Below are 14,919 nucleotides of genomic sequence, written 5' to 3'. Positions count from 1 at the left end.
ACCATTTAACTGTAAAGGCTTACTTGTAGACGTTTTCTCGAAAGTTCATTGTCAGTCCCATGGACCACTATTTTGGTTAATCTGTCAGAACTGTCGCTTGCAAGCACTCTCCTTCCTACCTCTCAATCTGTCACTTCTCTAGTCAAATAGCATGTCAAATTTTATGACTCTGCAGAATTGACGTTTCATTTTTAAACTTAACGTTGCTCTGTTTTGATGATCAAGGTGGGAGTGGAGCATATTGACTGTTTGCTTGTGTGATGTAAAATTCTTCGGGATGTTGCCTATGTAATGAAATTCATGCTGTAAATTCCTGGACACATTACAGATTATCAGCCATTGCAATAAATTTGAATCTATGGATCATTCAATCAGCTTCAGCTTTGAGGTTTCCTTTTGGGTGATTCAATTCACTGTTATTTTTTGATGCAGCGACGTGAAAGGCTGATGTTGAAGTTGGGGAGCAAATGTAGTGAGGAGAAACATCCTATCAAGAAATATTTTGGGTGATTTTTTAAAAAAAAGAACTCCCACTATATCAGTAAATTTATAAATAATTAGAGTCCCATTGACTCAGAATGAGCAAAGTTCAAACTCTTTCTCTCACCTGTTATTTGAGCTAAACATGGGTACAGGTTGGGGCACTCCTCATGATCTTGTCATTTGTAGGTGAAGGAAAACATTATCAACTCATTTCAGGAAGTACAAATATGTAAACGTTCATTCGAGTATGTGATATAGAAGCAGACCGTTTGATCCCCTTGCTTTTTGCTGGTGTTTTAAACGACGCACGAACCTCCTATGACTGTTCTTCACCAAATTCCAACAGCACAGTACTTTATTCTTGACTGTTTCATTTGATTACCCAGATTCCCATTAAAAAGCATCTTTGCTGTTTGCCTCCGTTGCATCTTATGGACACGGTCCATTACTCTATTTCCAACTGTGTATTTTTAAAAAACTTTTTCATTATAGTGCTCTTCTGAGACTCTGCTGTTCTTTTGTCAAGCTTCCTTTCACTTCTCCATTCTCAAGTTCCCTCGCCTTCGAAATTCTTTCTCAAACTTCCACTCCTCCTTGACCTTCCTGCTCTCTGCCACCATCCTAGGTTTGATTTCCTCCTGGAATAAGCCTGCAACTTCCCTCTGTGCCCCTCTTGGCATGGTGTCAAGGATTCATCAAGGCATTTGATACAGCAACCTGAATTTCTCCATTTTGTGCACTCCTCAACCTTGCCCAATGTGCCTACTGTGGTGTAATTTGGCAATCCACTTCCTGTTCAACTCTTCTTACCCACTGCCAATACAGTGGACTCTGTTTTCTCACTGCTATGCTTGTCCCTCTAGAATAACGAGGTGATAACACATCCCGTTTGATGAGGCTTTTCCACGTAGAGTCATACAACACAGAAACAGACCCTTCAGTCCAACCAGTCAAGGCCCAGCAAATCCCAAACTAAACCTGTCCTACCTGCCTGTGCTGGCCCATATCCCTCTAAATCTTTCCTACTCCTCTCCAAACATCTTTTCAAATTTGTAATTGTACCCAATTCTACAACATCCTCAGGAAGTTCACTCCACATGTGAACCCTCTGTTTTAAAAAAAATTGCTCTTGTGTCTTTATTAAATCTCTCTTCTCTCACCTTAAAAAAATGTGCCTCCTTGTCTTGAAATCCCCTATACACGTGAAAAGACAACAACCATTAACTTTATGTGTACTCCTCATTATTTTATAAACTTCTATAAGGTCGCTTCTCAACCTGCTACACTCCAGAAAAGAATCCCAGCCAATCCAGTCCTTCTTTATAACTCAAACCTTCCATACCCGACAACATGCTGGTAAATCTTTCCTGAACCCTCTCCAATGTGATAATATCCTCCCTATAACTGGGTGACCAGATCTGGACACAGTATTCCAGAATGTCCTCTACAATCTCACCATGATGTATCTTTCACCAATTCCTCAGTTAAGATTATCAAGTCGTCCCTTTATCTGACCTCCCATTCCCCCAGTCATAGAGATGTACAGCATGGAAACATACCCTTTGGTTCAACCCGTCTATGCCGACCAGATATCCCAACCCAATTTAGTCCCACCTGCCAGCACCCGGCCCATATCCCTCCAAACCCTTCCCTATTCATATACCCATCAAAATGCCTTTTAAATGTTGCAATTGTACCAGTCTCCACCACTTCCTCCGGCAGCTCATTCCATACATGTACCACCCTCTGCGTGAAAACGTTGCCCCTTAGGTCTCTTCTATCTTTCCCCTCTCATCCTAAACCTATGCCCTCTAGTTCTGGATTCCCCGACCCAGGGAAAAGGCTTTGTATATTCATCATATCCATGCCCTCGTGATTTTGTAAACCCCCGTCAACCTCCGATCCTCCAGGGAAAACAGCCCCAGCCTGTTCATCCTGTCCCTACAGCTCAAATCCTCCAACCCTGGCAACATCCTTGTAAATCTTTCTGAACCCTTTCAAGCTTCACAACATCTTTCCGATAAGGAGACCAGAATTGCACGCAATATTTCAACATTGGCCTAACCAATGTCCTGTACAGTCGCAACGTGGCATCCCAATTCCTGTACTCAGTACTCTGACCAATAAAGGGAAGCATACCAAACGCCTTCTTCATTATCCTATCTACCTGCAACTCCACTTTCAAGGTGATATGAACCTGCACTCCAAGGTCTCTTTGTTTAGTAACACTCCCGAGGACCATACCATTAAGTATATAAGTCCTGCTAAGATTTGCTTTCCCTCAATGTAGCACCTCACATTTATCTGAATTAAACTCCATCTACCACTTCTCAGCCCATTGGCCCATCTGGTCAAGATCCTGTTGGAATTTGAGGTAACCTTCTTCGCTGTCCACTACACCTCCAATGTTGGTATCATCTGCAAACTTACTAACTGTACCTCTTATGCTCACATCCAAATCATTTATGTAAATGACAAAAAGTAGGGACCCAGCACCGATCCTTATGGCACTCCACTGGTCACAGGCCTCCAGTCTGAAAAACAACCCTCCACCACCACCCTCTGTCTTCTACCTTTTGAGCCAGTTCTGTACCCAAATGGCTAGTTCTCCCTGTATTCCATGAGAACTACGTTTGCTAACCAGCCTCCCATGGGGAGCCTTGCAAATGCCTCACTGAAGTCCATATAGATCACATCTACCGCTCTGCCCTCATCAGTCGTCTTTGTTACTTCTTCAGAAAACTCAATCAAGTTTGTGAGACATGATTTCCCACCCACAAAGCCATGTTGACTATCCCTTATCGGTCCTTGACTTTCCAAGTACATGTACACCCTGTCCCTCAGGATTCCCTCCAACTTGTCCACCACCGAGGTCAGGCTCACTGGTCTATAGTTCCCTGGCTGTCCTTGCCACCCTTCTTAAACAGTGGCACCACGTTAGCCAACCCCCATTCTTCTGGCACCTCACCTGTGACTATCAATGATACAAATATCTCAGCAAGGGGCCCAGCAATCACTTGTCTAGCTTCCCACAGAGTTCTAGGATACACCTGATCAGGTCCTGGGGATTTATCTACCTTTGTGTTTAAAGACATCCAGCACTTCCTCCTCTGTAATATGGACATTTTGCAAGGTGTCACCATCTGTTTCCCTACATTTTATACCTTCCATATCCTTTTCCACAGTAAATACTGATGCAAAATACTCATTTAGTATCTCCCCCATTTTCTCCGGCCCCACACAAAGGCCGCCTTGCTGATCTTTGAGGTGCCCTATTCTCTCCCTAGTTACCCCTTTGTCTTGAATGTATTTCTAAAAGCCCTTTTGAATTCTCCTAAACCCTATTTGCCAAAGCTATCTCATGTCCCCTTTTTGCCCTCCTGATTTCCCTCTTAAGTGTACTCCTACTGCCTTTATACTCTTCTAAGGATTCACTCGATCTATCCTGTCTATACCTTACATAAGCTTCCTTCTTTTTCTGAACGAAACCCTCAATTTCTTTAGTCATCCAGCATTCCCTATACCTACCAATATTTCCTTTCACCCCAACAGGAATATACTTGCTCTGGATTCTTGTTACCTCATTCCTTAAGGCCATCCCTTTACCTGCAAACATCTGCCCTCAATCAGCTTTTGAAAGTTCTTACCTAATACCGTCAAAATTAGCCTTTCTCCAATTTAGAACTTCAACTTTTAGATCTGGTCTATTCTTTACCTTTACTATTTAAATCTAGTGGAATTAAGGTTGCTGGCCCCAAAGTGCTCCCCCAGTGACCCCTCAGGCACCTGCCCTGCCTTATTTCCCAAGAGTAGGTCAAGTTTTGCACCTTCTCTAGTAGGTACATCCACATACTGAATCAGAAAATCTTTTTGTGTACACTTAACAAATTCCTCGTGTCTGTGTGGGTTTCCTCCGGGTGCTCCGGTTTCCTCCCACAGTCCAAAGATGTGCAGGTCAGGTGAACTGACCATGCTAAATTGCCCATAGTGTTAGGTGAAGGGGTAAATGTAGGGTTGCACTTCAGCAGGTCGGTGTGGACTTGTTGGGCCAAAGGGCCTGTTTCCACACTGCAAGTAATCTGTAAGTAATCTAAACCCTTAACACTATGGCAGTCCCAGTCTATGGTAAAAACAATGACTGCAGATGCTGGAAATCAGATTCTGGATTAGAGTGGTGCTAGAAAAGCACAGCAGTTCAGGCAGCATCCGAGGAGCAGTAAAATCGACGTTTCGGGCAAAAGCCCTTCATCAGGAATACAGGCAGAGAGCCTGAAGGGTGGAGAGATAAGTGAGAAGAGGGTGGGGGTGAGGAGAAAGTAGCATAGAGTATAATAGGTGAGCGGGGGAGGGAATGAAGGTGATAGGTCGGGGGGGGTGGGTGGAGTGGATGGGTGGAAAAGAAGATAGGCAGGTAGGACAAGTCATGGGGATAGTGCTGAGCTAGAAGTTTGGAACTGGGGTCAGGTGGGGGAAGGGGAAATGAAACGGTTGAAGTCCACTGATGCCCTGGCGTTGAAGTGTTCTGAGGCGGAAGATGAAGCATTCTTCCTCCAGGTGTCTAGTTGTGAGGGAGCGGCGGTGAAAGAGGCCCAGGACCTCCATGTTCTTGGCAGAGCGGGAGGGGGAGTTGAAATGTTGGGCCACAGGGCAGTGTGGTTGATTGGTGCGGGTGTCCCAGAGATGTTCCCTAAAGCACTCTGCTAGGAGGCATCCAGTCTCCCCAATGTAGAGGAGACCGCGTCGAGATACAGTAAATGATATTGGTGGATGTGCAGGTAAAACTTTGATGGATATGGAAGGCTCCTTGAGGGCCTTGGATGGAGGTGAGGGAGGAGGTGTGGGCGCAGATTTTGCAATTCCTGCGGTGGCAGGGGAAGGTGCCAGGATGGGAAGGTGGGTTGTAGGGGGTGCGTGGACCTGACCAGGTAGTCATGGAGGGAACGGTCTTTGCGGAAAGTGAAAGGGATGGGGAGGGAAATATATTCCTGGTGGAGGAGTCTGTTTGGAGGTGGTGGAAATGTCGGTGGATGTTTTGGTTTATGCGAAGGTTGGTAGGGTGGAAGGTGAGCACCAGGGGTATTCTGTCCTTGTTACAGTTGGAGGGGTGGGGTGTGGATGAGATACGTTGGAGGGCATCTTTAACCACATGGGAAGGGAAATTGCGGTCTCTTAAGAAGGAGGCCATCTGGTGTGTTCTGTGGTGGAACTGATCCTCCTGGGAGCAGATACGGCGGAGCTGGAGGAATTGGGAGTAGGAGATGGCATTTTTGCAGGAAGTAGGGTGGGAAGAGATGTAATCCAGGTAGCTGTGGGAGTAGGTGGGTTTGTAAAACAAATGTCGGTGTCAAGTCGGTCGTCACTAATGGAGATGGAGAGGTCCAGGAAGGGGAGGGAGTTGTCAGAGATGGTCCAGGTAAATTGAAGGTCAGGGTGGAGTGTGTTGGGGAAGTTGATGAATTGCTCGACCTCCTCGCAGGAGCACGAGGTGGCGCCAATGCAGTCATCAATGTGGTGGAGGAAGAGGTGGGGAGTGGTGCCGGTGTAATTGCAGAAGATCGACTGTTCTACGTAGCCAACAAAGAGACAGGCATAGCAGGGCCCATACGGGCCCAGTCTGTGTTTGAAAAGTTAAAATCCCCTACCATAACCACCCTATTATTCTTACAGACAGCTGAGATCTCCTTACAAGTTTGTTTCTCAATTTCCCTCTGAATATTAGAGGGTCTATAATACAATCCCACTAAGGTGATCATCCCTTTCTTATTTCTTATTCCACCCAAATAACTTCCCTGGATGTAATTCCAGGAATATCCTCCCTCAGCGCAGCTATGATGGTATCCCTTATCAAAAATGCCACTCCCCTTCCTCGCTTGCCTCCCTTTCTATTCTCCCTTAGCATTTGTATCCTGGAACATTAAGCTGCCAGTCCTGCCTATCCCTGAGCCATGTTTCTGTAATTGCTATGATATCCCCGTCCCATGTTCCTAACCATGCCCTGAATTCATCTGCCTTCCTTGTTCGGTCCCTTGCATTGAAATAAATACAGTTTATTAGTTCAGCCTTGTCCCTGCCTGCTCTGACTGTTTGACTCGCTTCTTTTCTCAACTGTAGCAGTCTCAGATTGATCTCTTGCCTCACTATCTCCTTGGGTTCCCCCCCCACCTTACTAGTTTAAATCCTCCCAAGCAGCTCTCGCAAATCTCCCTGCCAGGATATTCGTCCCCTTCCAATTTAGGTGCACTCCGTCCTCCTTGTCCAGGTCACTTCTACCCCAAAAAAGATTCCAATGATCCAAAAATGTGAATCCTTCTCCCATACACCAGCTCCTCTGCCATGCATTCATCTGCTCTATCCTCCTATTCCTGTCCACACTAGCTCATAGCACTCGGAGTAATCCAGATATTACTACTCTCGAGGACCTCTTTTTAAGTTCCTGCCTAACTCTCTGTAATCACCCTTCAGAATCTCAACCTTTTCCCTTCCTATGTTGTTGGCTCCAATCTGGACCATGACCTCTTGCTGGCCCCTAACACAATTGATCTCTTGGAACCCGACATACCCCTCGTTGCATTAGAGCCAGTCTCTTTCCCAGAAACGTGGCTATTCGTGCTGTATTCCCCAGAGAATCCATCACCCCCTACATTTTCCAAAACCGCGTACTTGTTTGAAATGGGTATATCCACAGAACACACCTGCCCTTGGTGCCTACCCCTCTCACTTTTCCTGGAGTTAACCCATCTATGTGACTGTATCTGAGAATTTTCCCCCCTTCCTATAACTGCCATCCATCACATACTGTTGCTGCTGCAAATTCCTCGCTGCTTCTATCTGTCTCTCCAACCAATCCATTAGATCTGATAAGATTCACAATGAACCGCATTTATGGCAGATATAATCCACAGTAACTCTTAAACTCTCCTTAAACTCCCACATCTGACGAGAAATACATATCACTCTACAAAGGCATTTTTGCTCCTTTACAATCTACAGACCCAGAAAAATAACACCGTCTTATTCCTCTACAAAACACTGCCCCAGGTTATCTTAATAGTTACAGTTTGTATGTTAAATTTAATCAAGACATATCTCAAAAAACATATAATCATGAAAGAACCCACTCAAAATCCATTCACCCTTTTTCCTTCTGATTTCACTGCTCTCTTATCATCCTGAAATTTCTCCTTCCACATGTACTTCCCCACTTATAATCTCGTCCCCTACTTTAATCTTGCCCCCTTGTGTAGACTTGCTTGTCCCTTCATGTCAATTACAGATGAGTTGAACTCTGATCATTTCTGTGTATCACTTTGCTCCCACAACTCCTTCCAGATGCTGACCCTACATCATTCTGCACCAAACAAAACCAAAAGAACTGTGGATGCTGTAACAAAAACAGAAATTGCAGGGAAAGGTCGGCAGGTCTGGCAGCATCTGTGAAGAGAAATCAGAGTTAGCGTTTCAGGTCTCCCAACTGATGGTAGCTAGGAAAATGTGGGTTTTAATGCAGAAAATAGGGTGAGGGAAGGGGGTAAGGAGTAAACGATAGGTAGGGATAGTGCTCAAAGAGAGAAAAATAGTTGGACAGGCAATGGACTGGATAACGGTCTGGCTAGGAGGGTGAAGAGTTGTTAATGGAGACTGTTAGTTGCTAATAATGGGTTGTGTGTACCAGCAGACTATGTGATAACGAGTCAAGATTAGAGTGGTGCTGGAAAAGCACAGCAGGTCAGGCAGCATCTGAGGAGCAGGAAAATCGATGTTACAGGCAGGAGCCCATCATCAGGAACCTGCCCGAAACGTTGGTTTTCCTGCTTCTCGGATGTTGCCTGACCTGCTGTGTTTTTCCAGCACCACCCTAATCTTGATTCTGATCACCAGCATCTGAAGTCCTCACTTTCACCAATGTGATAACAAGGCCTGGTGTGTGGGGATGGGGCTAAGACATAGGAAAGTTCAAGCCCTAAACTTATTGAAATCGGTATTAAGTCCAGACGTCTGCAGGGTCCCCAAACGGAAAATGAGGTGTTATTCTTCCAGCTTACCCCGAGCTTCTCAGGAGCAGCGCAGCAAGCCTGAGACAGAGATATTTGCCAGGGAGCAAAGTGGTGTGTAGAAGTGGCAGGCAACTGGAAGCTCAGGATCATTTTTGCAGGCAGAACGTAGTTGTTCTGCGAAGCATCATTTGATATCCACCATGGAAAAGGTCAACTTGCCATTTCACTTAAAACTGTACAAAATCTCTCTTTTCTCTGTGTGCACCACCACTCATATCTCTGCAGCTATTGGTTTGTTTAACTATCTGATGTATCTACACTCAACTATTTGTGGCCTCTTGAGCATCCCCAGTCTTAGCACTCCACTGTTATCAGTTATGCATTCAGCTGCTTCAACCCTGAACTGTGGAATTCCCTCCCAACATTTCTTGGAGTTGCTTCTCTCCTCTCTTCCACTCCCCTTTAAGACACTTAAGTATCACCTATGTGTCTTTGTGTGACATTATGGTTAGCGCTGCTGCCTTACAGCTTCAAGGACTCGGGTTTGACTCCACTGTCGGGTAACTGTCTGTGTGGAGTTTGCACGTTCTCCCAGTGTGTTTCCTCCGGGTGCTGTGGTTTTCTCCCACAGTCCAAAGATGTGCAGGATCGGTGGATTGGCGATGCTGAATTCCCTTTAGTGTCCAGGGACATGTAGGCTAGGTGGATTAACCGTGGATTGCAGGGTTAGGGTAGGGGGTGGATTTAGGTGGTATGCTCTTCAGAAGGTCGGTGTGGACACAATGGCCTGCTTCCACACTGTAGGGATTCTGTGGTGTTTTATTGCTCCTGTGAAGCCCTTGGGGCACTTTGTTTTGCTGGGGCAGTAAAATTGCTGCATACGTTGTTACTATTGTGGTAATGAGCTTCACTTTCTTGAGCAAGGACATTTTCTGGTTCAGCTGTGATATCCTCTTTAATCAAAAACTCTGGAACCACTTTGCCATGGCACATTTGTGAATAATATCTATTTGTTTTTGTGGGAGATCTGGCTTTGGATCTGATTCTGGGAGTATAGAGATCATGGTGGGGGAGTGGGGCAGACATGCAAGTCTGGGTGCAATTGCACCTTGAGGTGTGGGAGAGGCCATAGAGGAAATTGAATATAAGGTAGAGAGATTTTAATTTGAGGCCTTATTGTTCTGGGAGCCGCTGTAGGCAAGAGGTCACACCTAGGCTGGACCTGATTTGGCTGAGTCAGTACAATACCAAGCCCTGATTTTGTAACGTTATTAATTGATTTGTTGTTTATGTCATGCTCTGGTCCTTTGTAACTAACCTTGGTTGTCATCTGTGGGTTGTCTTTTTCTTTTGTGTAGCCTTTTCTGGAAAACTCAACAGGTTTCCAACGTTTGATGGCGAACTCAAGGAGCTCTGCACCAGCGCTGTCAGTGCAAACACCACAAAGGCAACGCTGTATTCACTGAATGTCTGGCGATACTGGTGTGTGACACGAGAGCTGAAGCAATACATGGATATTACCAAGGTACGTCCCCTGAATGCTTACATAGACAAAATAGAAACCATTTGGGCTGCATGCAAGCTTCACTTCATATCCTACGATTCGTTTCTCCCTCTTGTGTTTATCCAGGTTCTGATTAATGGCATAATTCTATGCATAGCTATGATTTTGCAAAGAGAAAGAATTGAGGGGAATAAGCTTGATTTTTTTTTAAAGATGAGTGTTAGTCCTACTGCTTTTGAAGCCTCCTTGTCGGGTGTTATCAAATTGGATCATTAGTTTGTAATTTTCAGATACCAGGGCTTTTCCACATTGTTAATTTGTAGCCGGTTTTGATGTACATTTGATATTACTGTGATGCAATGGATGGCAGGTTTACATTTTTCACTTTGTCAGCTGCAGTCTTAAGTGTAAACAGTTCAGGGAATCCATGCCCCCTGTCAGTATGTTAAGGTTAATGTTGAGTAAATGCAGGGAGACTGGGCTGTCCATGTGACAGACAATGGAATTGGGATTTCTGTAATATATAGCAAAGATCAGCTAAAAAAAAAGTGATGTATACATGTGAATTTACAGAGGAACATTCAAGTGTTTTTATTAAGACAAGACACTCCAAGTGTTTAGTTAAATGCTCGAAAATTTCTCTAAATCCCAGAAATTCTCTGGAGCTTTGAGGAGATGGGAGAGTGCCTATTTCAATCTCCATAATATCACTTGATTTTTCCTGTCTCACTCCATCTGACGAAAATCTCATCTGTGTCTGTGTTACCTTCAGACTCAACTGTTGTGGCACATTCTACTCACCATAATTTGAGGTCATTTTAGCCCTCACCAAGTCCTGTTTCCCTATCACCCTTATTGTCACTGACTTACATTGTCCCCCAGTTGGGCTTAATTTTAAAATCCTCATCCTCATTGAGTGGGACAGTGGTCAGCACTGCTGCCTCACAGCACAGGGATAAAAGTTGGATTCAACCCTCAAGTGACTATCTGTGTGGAGTTTGCACGGTTTTCCTCCAAATGCTCCAGTTTCATCCCACAGTTCAAAGATGTACAAGTTAACTGGCTTGGCCGAACTAAATTGTCCATAGTGTCCAGGAATGTGCAGGCTATCTGCACTTCTCTAATTCCGGCCTTTGTGAATTCCCAATCAAAATACTTCCTGGTTGGTGGCTGAGCCTTCAGTTGCCATGGTCCCCAGCTCTGGAATGCCAGACCTCTCTACTTGCACATGTTAAAACTCAGCTCTATAAATAAGGTTTGGTCAACTGACCTAAAATCACCTTGTGTGGATCAGTATCATAATTTTGTTTTATTGAAATGGTCCTAACGTGCATTATATGTTGGCAATGCAATGTATATGTAAATTTTTTTGAGAGAGAGGAGATTGGTCAGCTATTTCATATTTATGATCATTTTATGCTTCAATGAATCTTTCTTTAACTATTTTTGTTTAAACCCATTACTGCAAGCCTAGTGACCTTACATGTGAATCCCGTAATCGTCCATATCAGATACACTTGATGCTCTTAATGGAGAATGTTTTAAAGGTGTTGTTGTCATGAATAGTAGTGTCATTCATTTTACCCTTTTCTTTTTATTAACGTGGTGAACTAAGGCAGAGGATGATTAAGAGGAGCCTGAATTGAGAATGTGAAACTTGCTATTACAAGGATGGATAAGGCGAATGGTGTCGATAATTTTAAGAGAAACTGGGAGAGTATATGAGCTGTGTAGAATTTTTTTTCACCTAGAGAGTGGTGAGCCTAATGAATTTTCTGCCACAGAAAGCGTTTGAGGTCAAAACATTGAATATTTTCATGAAGGGGCTAGATATAGTTCTTGAGACTAAAGGGATCAAAGGGTTTGGGGCAAAAATGGGAATAGCGTACTGAGTTGGATGATCCTATTGAATGGCAGAGCAGGCTCAATGGCCTACTCCTTTTTTCTACTTTTACATGAGGGAGATAGGAATAGGAGGTGACGCTGATTGTGAGATTAAGAAAGAGTGGGGTGAGGCTCATTTGGAGCAGGAGCAGAAACATCAACATAGATCAGTTGGATTAAATGTTTCCTTGAAGTTTTGCGTTTGGTGCCTTAAAGAAAGCAGTCATTTTTGGATGTTTTGTTTTCATTCGACTTCACATAGGGGCGTTTTTTTAAATTAGATTACAGTGTGGAAACAGGCCCTTCGGCCCCACAAGTCCACACCAACATGCAACCCACCCAGACCCATTCCCCTACATTTACCCCTTCACGTAACACTATGGGCAATTTAGCATGGCCACTTCACCTAACCTGCACATTTTTTGGATTGTGGGAGGAAACCGGAGCACCCGGAGGAAACCCACGCAGACATGGGGAGAATGTGCAAACTCCACACAGACAGTCTGCCTGAGGCAGGAATTGAACCCAGGTCTCTGGCGCTGTGAGGCCGCAGTGCTAACCACTGTGCCACCGTACCGCCCAGAGGGAGGCAGGGAACTGGCTTGATGTTGTCACTCATGTTCAGTTAAGAAAAAGAATTTAAAAACTTCAAATATTATCTTTTGTATGATGGTTTGCAGTTCCAGGCCATTAATCATTAATTTTTAATCCCCGGAGATTTCACAGCATTTCAGGAGGGTTGGTGACCCTATATGTGGTTGAAACTTTCCTTAAAGGAATTAATCTCATTCAACCAACGTATGACACTATCTCAGCCTTCCACTATTGTTTTTAACATATTGCATTCCAATGGCCTAGTGGTGTTGCCGCTGGACTGTTAATCCAGAGACCTGGGTTATGTTCTGGGGACCCAGCTTCAAATCCTGCCACAGCAGATGGTGGGATTTGAATTCAACAAATATGTGGAATTAGTAGTCTAATGATTACCATGAATCCATTATCAACTGTCAGGAAAAACCGCTCTGGTTCACTAATATCTATATTAGTGATGGAAGTAGCTGATTGTACCTGGTCTGGCGTACACGTGACTCCAGCCCCTACAGCAATGTGATTGACTCTTATTGCCCATCCCAGATGGTAATTAAATGCTGGCCTAGCCAGTAACGGCATCATCCCGTGATTAATTTTCTAAAAAATTACTTATCCATCAATGTTTAAATGAAAGGTTCTTCTCCTATATCCAATACTATAGCTTGCCCGAGAATATCTGAAATTACATTTTAACTTACTTTCTCTCCCATTATATCATGGAATTTTCAAAGTCGCCATGAAATCATCTTTTTGTGAAGCCACAACTTAGAGAAAGCTCCCCGTTTTCACCACTATCATCTTGAGGGCAGTGAGAGATTGGCAACTTAGGTTTGAAGCCTATGTGAAATGATTGTTTTATTGAACGGGGCAGCCATTATTGTTGCCTCAAGAATGTGTGGGAACTGAATCAGTCCTCATGGTAACGACCCTTAGGACAAAACAGTTTATTGATTGTCTAGGCTGACATTGAGGAATAACTCCTTGGTTCTTGGAGAGTGGAGGACAGCCCCACTCTTATGACAGCAGCTTTTAGATGAGGAGGGGACTGTGTGTGAAAGGAGTGAGCTGTGTGATTTTAACATTTACATTCCCTCCCTGTTTTCTGTCTGTTAAAGATTCCACCTGTGAAGCTCAATGAGCTATTGGAGGACTTCTACGTGACTGTGAGGAAGACCGATGGTTCTGACTTCCTGGCCACCTCCCTCCATGCTATCCGTCGTGGCCTGGACCGCGTGCTGAAGAATGCCAATGTGGGTTTCTCGATTGGAGATGCCGTCTTCAAATCCTCCACCCAAAAGCTGAAGGACAAACTGAGGCAGCTGAACAAGGCAGGCATGTCAGGCTCACGATCCCGCAACATCATCTACTTCTCAGGCCAGGATGAAGAGGAGATGTGGCAGGCCGGTTACCTTGGTGATGCCAACCCAGTGGCTTTGCTGAGCGTGGTGGTAAAGTTCAACAGCCAGTACTTCAACATGAGAACCTTGCAGGAGCACGTGGACCTCATGTATGGGGACATTGAGCTGCTGAAGGACACTGAAAACCGGCCCTTCTTTGCCAGGACTGACATGGTCAAACGAGAGAACAAAGTATGCAGCAATAAGCTCTGCTTTGGGCAAATCTACCACGAGCACTCTGAAGGACTCAAGAGATGCCCATACTGCCTGCTATATAAATACATGTACACCCACCGACCTCCGAGCCAGCGGGATCCCAAGTCATCCTTTTACCTCGTGGCCAGGAAAGATTTCTCTCAGTTGGACAATGTGTGGTTTGAGGAGCAGCGGATGGGCCTTCGCTCCCTCAGAGCTGTGGTCCCCAAACTAGCAAAGAAGGTCAGGCTCGAGCAAAGTGAGAGCTTCACCTTTGTGTCCTTCACACAGGCCTCACTTCTTAAACCAGGGAAGTTCCTTTCTACCAGCAGCTGAGAAAAGACTGGATCCTTTAGACCAAAAGATTGTTTCAAATGTACAGCTTCTAGCAAAGGGGGAGAAATAGTGCAAATAGAAATGAAAAAAAAAATGTGTGCTGTTATTCAAATGGGGGCACTAGTTACTCATTTAATCATCCATAATCCTTTGTCAAAGTATTTTCATTACACTTTTCAGAAAATAAAGTCTTGTAATTTAACCTCTGTATTAAAAAAAACAAAATTGTAAACTCTTATTGTTGCAGGAATTAGGTGGGAGCAGAAATTTATTGCTAAATATGTGGTTTTAATTAAACTAAAATTTAACCTTGTTTTCTTACTGTTCAGGTGAGAAAGAAAAGCTAGCTGCCAATAAACTGTCAATCAGGTGTGAGCCCCTGTCTAAGTATGCAGAGTATTGTGGCTGCAAGGTATCTGACCAGCTGTAATGCATGTGTTTCTGAAGGGGTAAGTGCCAAAACACAGAGCCTGGAGAACACAATCACTGAGAACTAGATCAATCCAAGCGACATCTCTACCCTTAGGTGGAATGA

General features: G+C 44.3%; 1 protein-coding gene across 1 annotated transcript in view; it reads left to right on the top strand.

The window, feature by feature from the left end:
- The window catches only part of LOC132824654 (uncharacterized protein KIAA1958), a 102,249-nt gene extending 87,611 nt beyond the window's left edge, over window positions 1-14,638 (top strand). The window contains exons 3-4 of the mRNA XM_060839298.1: window positions 9,836-10,002; window positions 13,572-14,638. Of these exons, the coding sequence (XP_060695281.1) occupies window positions 9,836-10,002; window positions 13,572-14,384 (980 nt within the window). The 3' untranslated portion in view covers window positions 14,385-14,638. The remainder of the gene's footprint in view (window positions 1-9,835; window positions 10,003-13,571) is intronic.
- Window positions 14,639-14,919: the final 281 nt, after the last annotated feature.

Source organism: Hemiscyllium ocellatum, chromosome 2 (genome assembly GCF_020745735.1).
Source record: "Hemiscyllium ocellatum isolate sHemOce1 chromosome 2, sHemOce1.pat.X.cur, whole genome shotgun sequence".
NCBI lineage: Eukaryota > Metazoa > Chordata > Chondrichthyes > Orectolobiformes > Hemiscylliidae > Hemiscyllium > Hemiscyllium ocellatum.
The sequence above is the reverse complement of the archived record's forward strand: the minus strand, read 5'-3'. Positions and strand labels throughout refer to the sequence as shown.